At 38.9% G+C, this 15216-nt stretch overlaps 1 protein-coding gene across 2 annotated transcripts in view; it reads left to right on the top strand.

Moving 5' to 3' along the window:
• Nucleotides 1-13895, top strand: part of LOC122177686 (coiled-coil domain-containing protein 169-like) — a 24758-nt gene extending 10863 nt beyond the window's left edge. For both annotated transcript variants that reach the window (XM_042867325.1, XM_042867324.1), the window contains 4 exons: nucleotides 3542-3640; nucleotides 3769-3822; nucleotides 8496-8572; nucleotides 11696-13895. In XM_042867325.1, coding sequence (XP_042723259.1) covers nucleotides 3542-3640; nucleotides 3769-3822; nucleotides 8496-8572; nucleotides 11696-11798 — 333 coding nt within the window. In that variant the 3' untranslated portion in view covers nucleotides 11799-13895. The remainder of the gene's footprint in view (nucleotides 1-3541; nucleotides 3641-3768; nucleotides 3823-8495; nucleotides 8573-11695) is intronic.
• Nucleotides 13896-15216: the final 1321 nt, after the last annotated feature.

Below are 15216 nucleotides of genomic sequence, written 5' to 3'. Positions count from 1 at the left end.
TCCTTCCTTCCTTCCTTCCTTCCTTCCTTCCTTCCTTCCTTCCTTCCGTCCTTCCTTCCTTCCTTCCTTCCTTCCTTCCTTCCTTCCTTCCTTCCTTCCTTCCTTCCTTCCTTCCTTCCTTCCTTCCTTCCTTCCTTCCTTCCTCCCTCCCTCCCTCCCTCCCTCCCTCCCTCCCTCCCTCCCTGCCCTCCCTGCCCTCCCTGCCCTCTATAGCCCTAGGCTATACACAAGTACTGGTTTTCTGGATCTGATATTTATAAGATGTTTGCAACTCTGGCCATTGAGGGGGGTTGGAATTAGGTGATCTTTGAGGTCCCTTCCCAACCATTCTATCATCAATAAGGAAAAATTACAGGGGGAGTAGCTAATATTTGGAGAGATTCATATTATCTTTCTTTCAATGTTTAATGCATAGGAATCCGGTTAATAGAGTCATAAAATCAGTTACTTTGGAAAAGACCTCTATGGCACTGCCAAGTCAATCACTAACCTTGTCCCTAAGCTTTACATCTACATGTCTTTTAAAGACCTCCAGGAATGGTGACTCAACTGCTTCCCTGGGTAGCCAGCTCTAATGCCTCTCAACCCTGTCATGAAAAGTATTTTTTATCTGATATTCAACCTAAGTTTCCCCTGCTGCAACTTGAGACCGTTTCTTCCTGTCCTCTTACACGTTGCTTGGAAGAAGTGGCCAACTCCTTTCAGGTAGTTGTAGAGAGTGATAAGGTGTGCCCTGAGCCTCTTTTTCTCTGGGCTAAACAATCTGAGTTCCCTCAGCTGTGCCTTGTAAGACTTGTTCTTTATAGACCATTCATCTTTGTTTTCCTTCTTCAGACATGTTCCAGCACCTTGATGTCTTTCTTGTAGTAAAGAGCCCAGAACTGAACACAGTACTTGAGGTGTGAGGAGGGCAATCACTTCCCCACTCCTGCTGACAAACTTTCTGATACAAGCCAGGATGCCATTGGCCTTCTTGGCCATCTGAGCACACTGCTGGCTCATATTCAGCCAACTATTGGCCAGTACCTCAGGTTCTTTCCCACTGGGCAGATTTCCAGCTATTCTATTCCAAGTTTGTAGCTTTGCCTGGGCTTACAGTCATTGAGAAAAATTAACTGATATTGCTAAGACAGTGGTCAGATGGTACTGAAAGGATTCAGTTATTCTAGCTAAGAAGATGTTTAATTTAGAAATAAAAACTAAAATCCTGAAACGGATACTTCTTTTATTCAGAGGGCCTAAGCAGACAAAATGGAAAAAGCCTCACTAGACTGAAGTGGTAGGATAACAAATATTAAAGATACAAACTTTGCAGAAGTGATCAAAACAGATAGATGTTGTGCGTAGCAGATAGAAGGGACTTACATGCTTTAAAGTTCTTTCTTTATCATCTGCTTGGATGAAATCACCTTGAGGAAGGATAGAAAAAAAAGTTAACACAATAATATTGGGTATTTTTTCTTGTTTGTATGTACTGTTTACCCCTTAGCTAGATCTTTGTTTCCTACTACAGGCAGTGGAAACCTTGTCAATACTGTGTGCTGAGTGTATAGATTCATATCTAAATTCATCTCAGTAGGCATCGTTGGTAGAACACTTATGTAAACGGAGACTTGCAGACATTTCAGTGCAGAATAGCCTACTGCTGCTCCAGAAGTATGTGTGTCCTGTACCCCATGTAAGGTATCTGTCATGTACAGATGTCTTAGACACCCTGGAGCATTTCAGATGGCAGCTGAATTGAACCCCCTGTATCTGTTCAGCTGAATGACTCTATGCATCATTGATGGCATTGACTGTGGCTCTTAGTAGGGACTTAGTTCACACAGGACACTCAAATGGAGATATTCTCACCTCAGAGTGAATCCCATCCATACTGTCAAATATTTGAATGATTGTAATATTTGAATGGATATGAATTTGAATGTAACATTATTAGATGATTACTGCTAATATTTCTGAAATATTAATTTATTAAAAGTCATTCATGATAGGCAAACCTGTTGACTTTCTGTGATGAGGTAATAGTTTTTGTTGTCAGGATAAGTACAGTAATTCTGTATATAACTTCTGATAAAGATACCGTGTCACAAGGGAAACAGCTGATAGTTTGTAGAGAATGAAAGCTAGTGGATTTGTTGAAGGGGGAAATAGCTGGCAAATGAAATGTAAGAATAGGAGATTGCTAGGAAAGTACAAGCAGAGTTCTTCCAGGACCAGGTTTAGAACTAATCTTAATGTGATACGCGTAACCTTCATACACAGCGTAGAAATAGATGATGGCATTTTCTCCTTACACTGATTACATAATAAAATAGACATGTGGATGTTGTCTACAAAAGAATTACACTGAAGGCGAGATTATTAAAAATGGCATGAAAATATAGTAGTATAGTCCAAAGTATTGAGGAAGAAGTAAATGAATTTTGTTATGAATTGAGAGCTGATCACCTGGAATCTGGATATTCTGTTTGATCCCATGTTGACTGTGAGCCATCACCATGCAGCTGTGAAAGAGCATTACTGCCATTGGTCAAGGCAATGTGATAGCTTCTGGAGTACTTCATGCTCCAGTACGGTTCTGCTCTCCAGCTGTGAGAATGGGCTCCAGGTGGGTTATAAACGGGCTACCATGACAGTTAGATGAAAGGACAGCCTACTGTGTGAGAGACCATTGCTAAAAGCTCAGTTTGTTTATCCTAGTAAAATAAATGTTGAAATAAGACATTCCTGGCTTCTGTATGTAACACCAGGGAGGAAGAAGGACAGTTATCTTAAATACAATCACAATAACAAACAGGTCAAAACTGACCTTGAATAATCTGAGGCAGGGAATTAGAACAAATTGTTGTTAGAGTCTCCTAATAAGAATGTATCTACTGGACAGAGAGGATCAATTTGTGAAAGAGATTATGAGAAGCAGTTTCCTCTAGTATGTGGATGTGTGTTCTGATTGCACCGTGGAGAACTGGCCAGTGCTGGTAACTAAAAATGGACTCTGCCATGGTTACTCTATCTCAGCTCACTTGTGCACAAAGTAAATGGCTTCACATATAAGACAGATTGCCCCCAAATACTGCATTTTAGCCAAAATCTTAGGCGTTGCCATTGACACCCAACATGCCTCATTAGCAAGTCCAGCAGCTCCCTTTCCAAGTGGTTTGAAAATGGATGTGCAGGTGGGATCTGAAATCTTCTTCCCACAAAAAAAAGCAGCAGTAAGAGTGAATTTTGTTTAGAAGTAAGGAGCAGGTCTGTCTGGTCACAACAAAGTGACTTTGCTTATCTAACAAGGCACACGAGTATGGAAGACTGTATTTATATCTTATTAACACAGTGGAAATGTGTAGTTCACAACTGATACTTCTAGCATATGGTTAACTGCTTTTGTCTCTGTGGTGTGCCAGCCTGAACCTTGTAAACAAAAAGTGCATGAGAAGCAAACAGAGTGACAAACACAGTAGTGCCTGAAGAGTAAGTAATGTGGTAGTGATGTCTTTGTTCAGAATGGAAATATTTCTTTTATTTACTGTAACCACAGGGCTCCTTAAAGGAGGTTCTTGAACAACTAAAAGAAGAGAAGAAAAGACTCCAGAATCAGCTAAAAGATTATGAACTTAGACTGGAACAAGAGGCAAAGGTTTGTAAATCACTGTATGCATCTGGTCTATAAAAGCTGTTACGCTGTCTGACAGACAGACAAGGTGTGTAGGACACACAATGTAATAGTTTGCTTAATAGTATTCTGTGCTATTTATTTTAACATAGGCTTACCACAAAGCTAATGATGAGCGGCGCATGTACCTTTCAGAGATTTTGCAGGTAAGAAAAAAACCTGTGTGACTTGATAGGAGCTGGAGCAACTGGCCTGCATTAGAAATAGTGTGCCTGTATTAGAAATAGTGTGCCTGCATTAAAAATAGTGTGGCCAGCAGGAGCAGGGAGGTAATAGTCCCCCTGTACTCAGCTCTGGTGAGGCTGCACCTCGAATATTGTGTTCAGTTTTGGGCCCCTCACTACAAGAAAGACATTGAGGCCCTGGAACGTGTCCAGAGAAGGGCAACGAAACTGGTGAGGGGTCTGGAGCACAAGTCTTATGTGGAGTGGCTGAGGGAGCTGGGATTGTTCAATCTGGAGAAGAGGAGGCTCAGGGGAGACCTCATTGCACTTTACAACTTCTTGAAGGGAGGTTGTGATGAGGAGGGGTTTGGCCTCTTCTCCCAGGCTAATAGTAGGACCTGAGGAAATGGCCAGAAGTTGTACTAGAGGAGGTTTAGGTTGAAAATTAGGAGAAACTTTTTCTCTCAGAGGGTGGTCAGGCACTGGAATGGCTGCCCAGGGAGGTGGTGGAGTCGCCGTCCCTGGCAGTGTTCAAGAGGTGCCTGGATGAGGAGCTACGAGATTTGGTTTAGTGCTTGTGGTACTAATAGGAATGGGAGGGTGGCTGGACTAGATGATCTTGCAAGTTGTTTCCAACCTTGTGATTCTATGATTCTATGATTCTATCTCTCTTGTGAGGAACACAGAGAGACCTAGCACTGCTTAGCCTGGGGAAGCAAAGACTGGAAGAGGATCTTGTCAGTGCTTACAAATATCTGAAGGATGAGAGTCAAGTGGATGGGTTCTTCTCAGGCTCTTCTCAGCAGTGTGCAGTGACAGAAAAAGAGCAGTGGCCAAAAACTGGAACATAGGAAGTTCCATGCAACGTGAGGAAAAAATTCTTTACTTTGATAGTGACAAAGAACTAGAACAGGCTGGTTTTGTATCGATTGGAATTTCACTGCTCTCAAAGATAGTACCCTAATCTGAGAAAGGTGAAGCAGTTTTGTGATACTTGCTTGCCCATCCGGTAGTGGCAAGACTACTGTGCTGCAGTTCAATGTTTCAGCTGAAAAGAGCAGAACCAAATTACTAGTGACATTGACACCTTAAGAAAATTCCTCCTTTTCATGTTTCCCCCTTCTTATCTTTTAAAGACAAGGTAGCCAGTCAGCTCAGATTGACAATACAATTAAATTTACAAGATAAGGGATAAGGTACTTTGTTTTTATGAACTCAGAGGCTAAATGTTATTACTGCAAATTATGTAACACATAAAAGTTGATAGTATAAACTGCGGGGAACCTGTAAAGATTTCTAGTACTTCCTGTTGTGAAAGAACTCTTGATTCGTGAATAATGAAAAAGTAATAGCTTAGTGTGATACTCAAGAATGATTGTCACGTACTCGATGTCATATGTAAGTGGAGTGAAAGGCTGTAATTAGCAGTGTTTCCATGTGTTTGCTCAGTGGGCAAGTGATGTCGATCATTTCTGCTTTGGGAAATCTGAAGGAATTTCTCAAGCTAGCTTCCCAGCATTAAAGCCATAAATAACCCAGAAAATGTGAATAATAACTGTTAGTATCTTTCTATTAAACACTGAACCTGGGAACTGTTGGAGGAAGAAGATAGGAGATTAAAAGATGATTTCATTACTATACATGGTAGCAGGAGGAATAGCTATGTTTGGTTGCCTAGAAAAGCTCTTAAACCTGCATAAAACATTGTTTGAAGTGAGGTGTATGCACTGGCACATTGTTTAAGCAGGACACTGGGAACTGGTGTATATTATGTTTTCAGTAATCAGTTGCATTATTTCAGAATAATTTGGGGGCAAAATAATCATTTTTTGATTAATCTGCCAATCTCCAATTTTGTGACTGCCAATTGTCTGAAGTAATTGAAGAGGGATCCTCTGTAATCTACGGAGGTAGAAGGATGTTTAAGGTGCAGACCATCACACTTGTTTTAGATGAAGTGGATTGCCTGGGCACTTTCCTGTCTGTATAACTGAGTTATAGGGAGCGGTTTGTGATTGTGAGTGGTTTAGATTGGACATCTGTCTTTTACATTGGTCATCTGAGCAGGTTAGTCATTCTCATCATGGATGCAAAATAATTATTGGCTCATCTGGTTCTTTCTGACCCCTCACTGCCATGACCTTAATTTCGTTGCGGCTCTTACATTACTTTCAAATCAACATAGCTTTGCACTCCTTGTTAACAATTCATTTTGTCATCAGAGACAAAAGCAAATACGCATTCAGCCTAGATTTTTTGCAGTTGTGTGCAAATCTCACCGTTTGAGTCTGCTGTAATGCTGGCAGCAGTACAGTTAGAAGGATAACAGTGTACCACAAGACGTTGTTATCTTGTAACTGCATTATATTCCAGTAACTCACACTTGATTACAGAAAATGGACATAATGTCTTGTTAGGCCTTCTTTCCTCATTATTTTAAATGCTTTTCTTTAGCTCACAGCAAAAATAAACAAAACAAAAAAAAAAAAAAAAAAACAGAAATACAATGGAAGTTTTACTGGTATGTGCTAAAAATTTGCAGATGCTGAAAGCTTTTGCTTTCTTTCTGCTGTGTTTTTCCTGCAACCTTCAGCAGAAACAAGAGAGAAGTGCTTCTGAGCACCAGTTTCTTTTATTTACCTTTTTATTATCGTTGGTTTTTCTACTGTTTTTGTTTTTGTTTCTTTAAGTACATGTGTTATCTGAGTGCTTTTCTTGTTTGAGTTGGCTGAATCCATAAGCATATAGTCGATTTAAAATTATATATTTTTTTAAAGTAGAATACTTCACAAATCGTAGAGTTCAAGCTAGAGGCAGTGCTGTTCTGCGGTGTGTTCTGATTTGCTTTTTTTATGCTTTATTCCAGTCTGAAAAAACATTGGTTTGTGATTTGGATTCCACAAATACCAAAGCACTTTCTGGTAGTATTCAGAAATTTGTTAGAGGAGTTGGCAAGGATGAACAATTGCACATCTTCACAAAAACCATTCTCTCTCAGGCCAGACTTTTACCACAAACTTTTAGTAACATAGAACAGGCTGATTTGTGACTGAGATCTCTTTGCAGAAAAAGATAACTATAATAGATAGGACCAGCTGAAAAGCTGCTTGTGCAGCTCAGGCTCAGTTTAGTTAGGATGAGCCTGAAGTAAACTGTGCCAGCAATAACAGTGCTATGGACAGTAATCTTATATACTGACAGTCTATATTCATATAAATAAAAAGCAACTCTGAAGGCAGTCAGCACTTGGTTGTTATCTCTGGAACAGGTTGCCCAAGGAGGTTGTGGATGCCCCATCCCTGGAGGCATTCAAGGCCAGGCTGGATGTGGCTCTGGGCAGCCTGGTCTGCTGGTTGGTGACCCTGCACACAGCAGGGGGTTGAAACTCGATGATCTTTGTGGTCCTTTTCAACCCAGGCCATTCTGTGATTCTATGATTCTGTGATCTTGTCACAGGAACACTGCTCAGAAAGGTGATAAATGATACTAGCCACTATCTTCACTGGAGTTCCTTGAGTGAAAAAAAAAATCTTCTCTTCAAGAAATTAAACCTGTGCACATCCCATTCTTATTTATGCAAAGCACTCTAGAAAAACTACTTCAGTTATAGCTGGGTTTACTATGACCGGGTAAGGAATACTTAGCTAACACATTGTACAGCTAGAAGCACAGTAGAAATCATTGTCTTATAAGCAAGACATTTCTTTTTGGAGCTGGATCTTCTTTTTCTCACAAGGGCAGGATGTTTTCAAGTGTTTTGCAAAATGTAAAGTTTAATTTAGCCAGACTTTAAGTCTTCTGTAGGTTACTCCAAAACCTACTTCTAGGTCTTTGCTGTTCTGGTGAATGTGCTGTATTGCATGTCATGATTATCATGTAATTATTGCATGTTTCTGATGGATCTCTTTAAAGAGGTTGAGAAAAGTCCATTTTCTTACATTAGACACCCAAGTGTGACACATCAGCCAGACAAGCCCTACACCTGCTGCATTTTCTGTTTTTCAGTCCATGGCATAGCTGACCCTCTGAAAAGTAGTGCTAGTAAAGGCATCTGGATAAGCAAACAAGTGCTGGGTGAGGAGGGAGCACTGCAAACTAAGGAACAACAGAAGCAACTGGTTTGATCCTGCCCAAATTCTGCTAAATGCAATTCCAAGGGTAATAGCTATTACCCTTGGAATAGCTATTTTTTATGTCCAGAATTCTAGTCATGATCTCCAAAGCATGCAGAGATTTCCATGGCATGAAACTTTTTAAAGTAGTTCTTGTTCTTAATTAACACTTTAATCATTCAAAAGTACAGCTAAGTTACTATTATTTTGTTTTTGTATCCCAGACAGAAAAGTGTGTTTCAAACATGGTGGTTCTTCATTGGGAATACACAGTGCGACCTGCTAATTTTAAGTGATATAGTCTCTGATTATCCAACATAATAAGTAGTGATATTTTGTCTGTCAAGGAATGTTGGCATGTGCTCAGTTCCCAAAATCAATAAGACATTGGCATAATAGGTGCTTGAAGTTCTTTGTGGCAGTAAAACCATAATTGGTCAAAATCAGTTTGGAGGAAGCTTACTTCATTAACTGTGATCATGATAAGGATTTAATTTTATTTTTATTTATTATTTATTTATTGTAAAATCTCTGCTGCTGCAGACCTCAGCTATGCTTAAAACTGTTCAAAGGCAAAGAACAGATGCTCTGACAAGCAAGGGAGAAAAGCACACACTGAGGTATGTTTTTGTTTTTATATTTCTTCTTTTTGTGCTTTACTTTTTAACTAAATATGTTTTTTTGAATAGTGCAACTCTGTTCATGTTAAATATAACTAAACACAATCCTATAACATACTATTCTTAACATCATTTTTGATACTGCTTTTCAATCAGTTTTGCTTAATGCTAAGCATGTTGCATGATTGGAAATACACGTGCTTTAAGCAGCCTTTTTTGAAATCTACCATCTCTCTTTTCCCATCTCAACCCGTGTTGTTAAAAAGGATCTTCTTTTCTTCTGTTTTACTGTGGAGTTGGAGCCCCTTTGGTCCATTAAGAGTAATTCATTTAAATAATTGCTTAGCTTGATACTTTTTAGTGAGTAGAGATTGTAAGGATTGTAAGAATGATAATGTGAGTGACTTTAGATCACAGAGTCACTGAATATCCCGAGTTGGAAGGGACCCATTGAGTCCAACTCCTAGCTGGCAACACAGAAAGTCTTCATTGTTCAACATATTTCTGTTTAATTACATGGGTTAGAAATTTAAATGTGACAAGAGCCCACCTGTTCTGAACTACAGAGAAATAAAATTAATTTGTGATTGTAGTGCTTGTGAGATTGCTTGAAATTGGAGATGTATTTTTTAACTGAAACAAAAACATAAGTAATATAATGTAGAAAGAATACAGGGAATCACACAAAATTTGGGTTGAACCCAATATCCTGCCTCCAGTTGCAATAAGTAGATGCCTACAAAAGGGCAGGCAGATAAAATGTTTGCTTTTGGAACTCTCCCAAGTATTTGGAGACTTCCTGTGCTAATACAGTTTCCATGTGCCTAGTATCTCACAATAAATACTCTTCCATGAATCCACTTACCTATATTATTAATGTTAGCATCCATAATATGTACTAGGAACGTCTACAAACGTAATGAGTAATTTATAAACAGGAAATGTGTACACATATTTGCTTACCTGCTTTATCCTTACACTCCATGTAAGCATCAAATAACAGGATTTCAAAAATTGGAATGCTCCAGAGGAGGATTTTAATTGGGTATGAATTAATGTCTCTAACTGAAGTTTCCCAATACAGAAAAAGTGCATCGTATTTTCTCCCCATGTTCCATTGTGGAGAGGGTATGAGGGAGTAGTATGGTGGTGTGTAGCTGCACGTCAGTGTTACACCACTTGTCTCACAGAATAGGTATTGTAACAAAATACCCCTTTCTACCAACTTCACCTCAAAGGAATTTTTCTTTTAGTTGTCCTTAGTAGCAAAGGACCTGATTCTCAAAGCATTGGCTTTGATAACCAGCATCTTACAATTTTCACCTCAAATTTTGGTCTTGGTAGACAACATAGAGCTAAGAATGAAACTCAGGTATCGTTTGTATTTTAAATACTAAATACAGGCAGATGTCCCTCGATCATGACGAACTTATCACAGCCACTGTTTTGTTACTTCCTTTGAATTATGTTTTGATTTACTACCTGAAAGTTGTTCATTCCAGCTGACATTAATGAAAACAATTTCACTGAAGTTAAGAGAATACCTGTGCGATGAAAATCAATTGTAGCTGAGAATAATTTGATTTTTTTTCTGTCCAGGATTGTTCTGTTAGCCTTTCAAAAACCACCTGCAGTAACTGGATTTGAAACCATACTATAAAACAATGCTTAACGTTTGTTTTAACCCTAGGTACAGATACAGGAAGCCTAACCCATCTATTAAAAAAACACTGTAACATTTTTGTGTCATAATTACGAACAGTAACTTTTGTTGCATTCCTGTTCCTGGTTATCTAAACACAGAGGACATGTTCAGTAGAGATCCTTTTCTGTGTTATTTCACAGCGCACCAAAAAAATAGGCTAGCTGACAGCTGGGAAAAAAAAAAAGAAGCATGGATGTCGTGATGACTTGTGTCTCTGATGTAGTCTGAGGAGCCAATTTAATGTCATTCTGAGCCGTCACTGCTGTACTGAGGCATATAGCAGGGCTTATTAGCAGTTTCAGCACTGCACTGGCTGCAACTACCTAGTTATTAGTTTGCATCTGGCGTAGGTCCAGCTGTGTGCAGAATTCCACACAGACATACGCTGTCTGCTTGGTCCAATTCTGCAGTGGTTCTTTGATTGTAAGTAATCTGAATTTGAATGACCAGTTGGTTACTTCACGAACTGAGGCCTATGGTTCTGATCATCCAAGTTCTGGATGGATGCAGCTCCATATTCCTGTGGGACCAGCTCTCCCTTTATGTGGATGCATCAATCTCAAGAAGACTAAGGAGTCTTAGGGAGAGCTTTGCTGGCTGTTTGCCCAGAGATTTGAAGCTTGTGCAGATCATGTCATCACAACTCCTACCACATAACAGAACATTTCTCTGGCTGTCATGAATGTAAAGATATGACTTTGTGACATATTTTCCTTCAGAATGCTTATTATTTGAGAGAGATGCTGAAACCCTTCAGGCAATTAGGGCAACATACAGTGCTGTCTGCCTGGTGCATTGATGAACAGGGAGAGAAACAAAGATACTTTGTTAAGTGTAGAGATGCTGCTTGATGGTAAGAATGAGCCTTCCAGTTTGTGGAATCACCATTTCTCCCCTGGAGATTTGTTTACATTCTCACTGACTTCTCTTAGATCAGATGAGAACAGCTCCAGTAGGCTTCATGTAGGTGGTGTGTGCATCCATGATGAGTACCACTTCAGTAGTCTGCTAACAGCATTTCATATGTAAGATCTCCAGAGAATGATCAACAGACTGACACACCTGCTGAGAGCTGAAACTGTGCCTCCATGGAATGGTTTTCCATTTCTTGTCCAGGATTATGTAACTGAGGAAGATGTCTCATTAGCTTTCTCTGTGTGCAAATGTTTAGTATTCTGTTCTTTGAATGCCATCAATTAGATAATAGGAAGTAGTCAGGAATCATAAGATGAGGATTGTTTTAGAATGCAGAATAATTAAATGCTCTGCTAGCCCTCCAAACTAGAAATATACTTCTTTTTCCTCTCAGGGTTATTAATTCACCATAATAATCAGTTATGTTAATATAAAAAGCATGCAAATTTTTAGCTTACAGGAAATGTGACATTTGATGACTAACTTCATCCATTTTATTTCAGAGGGAGATGCAGCGTTCCGCAGCGTCTGAAGATTGTTAATCCCCAAAAAGGACCAATTAAAAAGACTGCAGGAGTGATGCAGCTTCCAAAACTAAAATCCTGATTTAATATACCTTTTTTCTTTAACTGAAAATTTCTTAATTGAAAATGAATGTGTTTATGCTTTATTACACCAAACACAGACCAGCACATCTTCTTGGCAGCAGTAGTGTAAGTTCCTCTTTGCCTGATAGAATTGTTCTTGTAGTTGCCATTTTTTGTTCTGGTGATCTCTGACTCTTTTCATGCTAGTTCTTATCAGTGATTCTGGTATATGGGAGCTGGGATCTTTGGAGAACATTTAGTCAATCTGGTGGAACTGGGAGGTAGTACTGTTGAGTCAGTATGATTTTTGACATCTCAGTCAAGGAAAAACGAATGCAGAGTGATATAACCTGAAATGTAATCTCTCTACCTAAAAAGTAAATCTCTGCAGTAATTCCGTCCAAGAGCATCTGGTATAGCAGCTAAGAAAATATCCAAGTAGTCTGATGTTGGTACAGCTGACTGTGCCTTTCATTTGACCAGCACATAGTCAGTGCCTTACAATAGAGTTCCTTTCCAACATAAAGTTATTCTTTTTTCCATTACTCCAGCAGAGGGACAAAACACCTCCAACTTTTTAAAAAGTTGGCTTGCTGTAAAACCTTTTGTTTGCATGTTTTAGAAGCACTCTGTCATGTGTAGCTATTATAGGCACTAGTTACAGAAAGAAATGAAAGAAAAAGTCAGCATTTTTAATCAAGATACTTCAGAACGTGTCTTGTGAGGGGGGACTGTTGCTTTTACGCATTACATACACATTACATTTCCTGATATTGGTATGTTGCTATTTGCAGTTTGAATTCTCTCGTGGATGTTTTTATGGGTTCCATAAAATTCTTTATGTACTGTTCAGTGGTGCTGATCCATATATATTTATGGCCCAAAATAGTGCCAGTCTTTAAAACAATCTCTTCAGTGAACAGTAGGACTACTTTGTCTTTTCATTCTTAAGAGTGCAATTGTTGTAGTTTCATTACCTACAGCATTTTAGTCATTAAACTTTCACAGAATTCTTTTAAGTAGCAACAGAAAAAATGTTTTGGTAATGAAGCTTCAAGCTTCTGGGTTACATCATAAAAGCTCTTGGCAAAGCAAATATGATTGATTGACTGCCCTTTATTATTTTTAAGAGCATCCCTAGCTCTTTGCAGAATCTGGTAAAGCTTTTTTGCCTCTTTAAGAGCAGTACAAATAGTTCCTTATTACTGGCAGCATTAAAGCGAGGCTGTAATTAAACTCTTACAAAAAGATCAATGATGCCATTATAAGATCCAGGGAAAGAAGACCTACAGTATTGTACAGCATATTCTGTATGCAGAACTCGTTTCTCTCTTACATAGTATGAGATTTATTACAGATATTTCTAATGTTACTCTGATGCACGTGGTATAATTCTGTCCTAAGCAGGCTGGTCTGCACAGCACAGCTGATGAGGGTTCCTGTTCCTGTTTTTACATGGAAAGTTTCCAGATTTTATTTGTCACTGGGGAGAGAGAGAAAAAAATCACCATAATGGTTCTGTTGGCACAAAAGACAAGGACATCTGCAGTAGCAAAGAATATCCAGTTCTTGGATTCATGCAGCAGACATTACTGCTGCCTCTAAATCAAATGTTAGTCAATGCAGTTGACTGTAGTCCTTATAACACTTCACAGGAATTGGAAACTTTGCACCAGGATGACACAACAGCAATTGTTCACAGCTGGGGTGTTAATTGCTTACCTCATGAGTAGTTTTTGCTGAGATAACAATTCTGATGCTTAAAAAGAGGCATTTGTTGATATCGTTGGTGCAATAATGACCTGAGGAGAGGAGCAGACTGTGTCTTAGTCCCTATTTCAGCATGCCAGGAGCAAGATCAGGATTTGAAACTCAGCAGTATGGTAATTAAGCCCTGAAACATGTGTTTCACCGTTCTAATTATGTGTCCAGCTGTAGCATTTGCTTTGCAAAGTGGTTATAGTTCTCTTTACTGTAGAAATTACTTGGCACTTCATTTCCCTCCTGTCTTTCTGAAAATAAGGGCAGGCTGATGACTTTGATGAGTAGAGTTTCTTTGCAACAGCAGGAAGTGTTGTGTTGTATCTTTGGACCTGAATAAAATGTTTACACTGTTGTTTGTTTGTTTGTTTGTTTTCTAAGAGCTTTTGGAAACTATGTAGGAGCTTTTAAGTAGTTGTTTTGGATTTTGGAGGTGGGCTTTTGTTTTGAAATACCTGGATTTATCCTTCATGGACTTTTCTCATTATTATGCTGTACTGTGAAATGGTTCATGTTTGCACTTGTAACAATAAACAGTTCTGTATCTTTACGCAGTATCTTCTATGTGAAAGATTTCAGCATGTTTTGGAGTCATTAATCCTCCAATGCACAGTATGTACCATTATTCTCATTTTAGGCCTAGGAAATTGAATCTGGAGTAAACAGGAGTCTAGAGAAGTCTATTTTTTTTCCCCTGTTTTCCTGACAGGGTCACCTTTGTCAGTTTTGCTAAGCCACTGTAAGGTTAGTTTTATCTCTGTGCAATGTGTTCTAAACAATGGATGAATCTGAATACAGAAATGGAAAATTGAATTGCTGATAGCTGTGGTCAGTGAGTGAATGGAGCTGAATGTCAGAGGAAGATAGGATTAGAGGTGAAGGCTTTAATCTGGCCAAACTTTTTGCTGCAGTACAGATTGTAATTGGAATTTGGACCTCCTGGTTGTAGTGTGTCTATAATCGATGGACCAAGAAATTTGATCTCCTAACTCCAGGGACTTAAGAGCACGCTTCCCTTACGTGGTTGCTCCTTATGTGTAACTCCACTGATTTCAGCAAGCTGTGACTTTGAAGTAACTGTGGCATTTGAAGTGTTGAAGCCTACTGTTGCTGGAAAATATGAATTAAAAAAACAAATGCTGGTAAGCAAACATCATTTCCCAAACAGCCATTCAAATTTAATTCTCATGATGTACATGGTAGTAAACCATGATTTTTGTTTGCAGTAAATCAGTATAGCAGTCTGGTCTTCTTCTATGGCAGAATGAAAGTGTTTACTGGATAGACATTGAATGTGTGGCTGAGTATTAAGTAATTAGGCAGCATAACCACAGACTCCAGAGAACTTGGGTGATGAGTTTCCTCATACTCAGGGTATCATTAACAGTAAAAGAGTGTTTTATTGCTTAAATACTTTGTTTAAGGAGTTCCTCATATAGATAACTGAGTAGATGGTGCAGTTCACAGCTTCCCTGATTCCTATGATACTTCATTTCTTCTGATAATATCTACTGGTAATTTCTACTGGTACAGACGAGATGCATTACTTCTTAATACATTTCCAGTAGTGGAAGATGCCGCACAGACGTTATTAGGAATGTGAGATGGACGCAACAACTAACCAATAAATAAATAATGAAATGAACCCCTATGCTTTTAAACTTCTGCTCTTACCG

This window comes from Lagopus leucura, unplaced genomic scaffold (genome assembly GCF_019238085.1).
Source record: "Lagopus leucura isolate 7727_CA_CO unplaced genomic scaffold, USGS_WTPT01 Super-Scaffold_100001, whole genome shotgun sequence".
NCBI classification, from domain to species: domain Eukaryota; kingdom Metazoa; phylum Chordata; class Aves; order Galliformes; family Phasianidae; genus Lagopus; species Lagopus leucura.
Note: the sequence above shows the minus strand (reverse complement) of the source record. Positions and strands in the feature narration are given on the sequence as shown.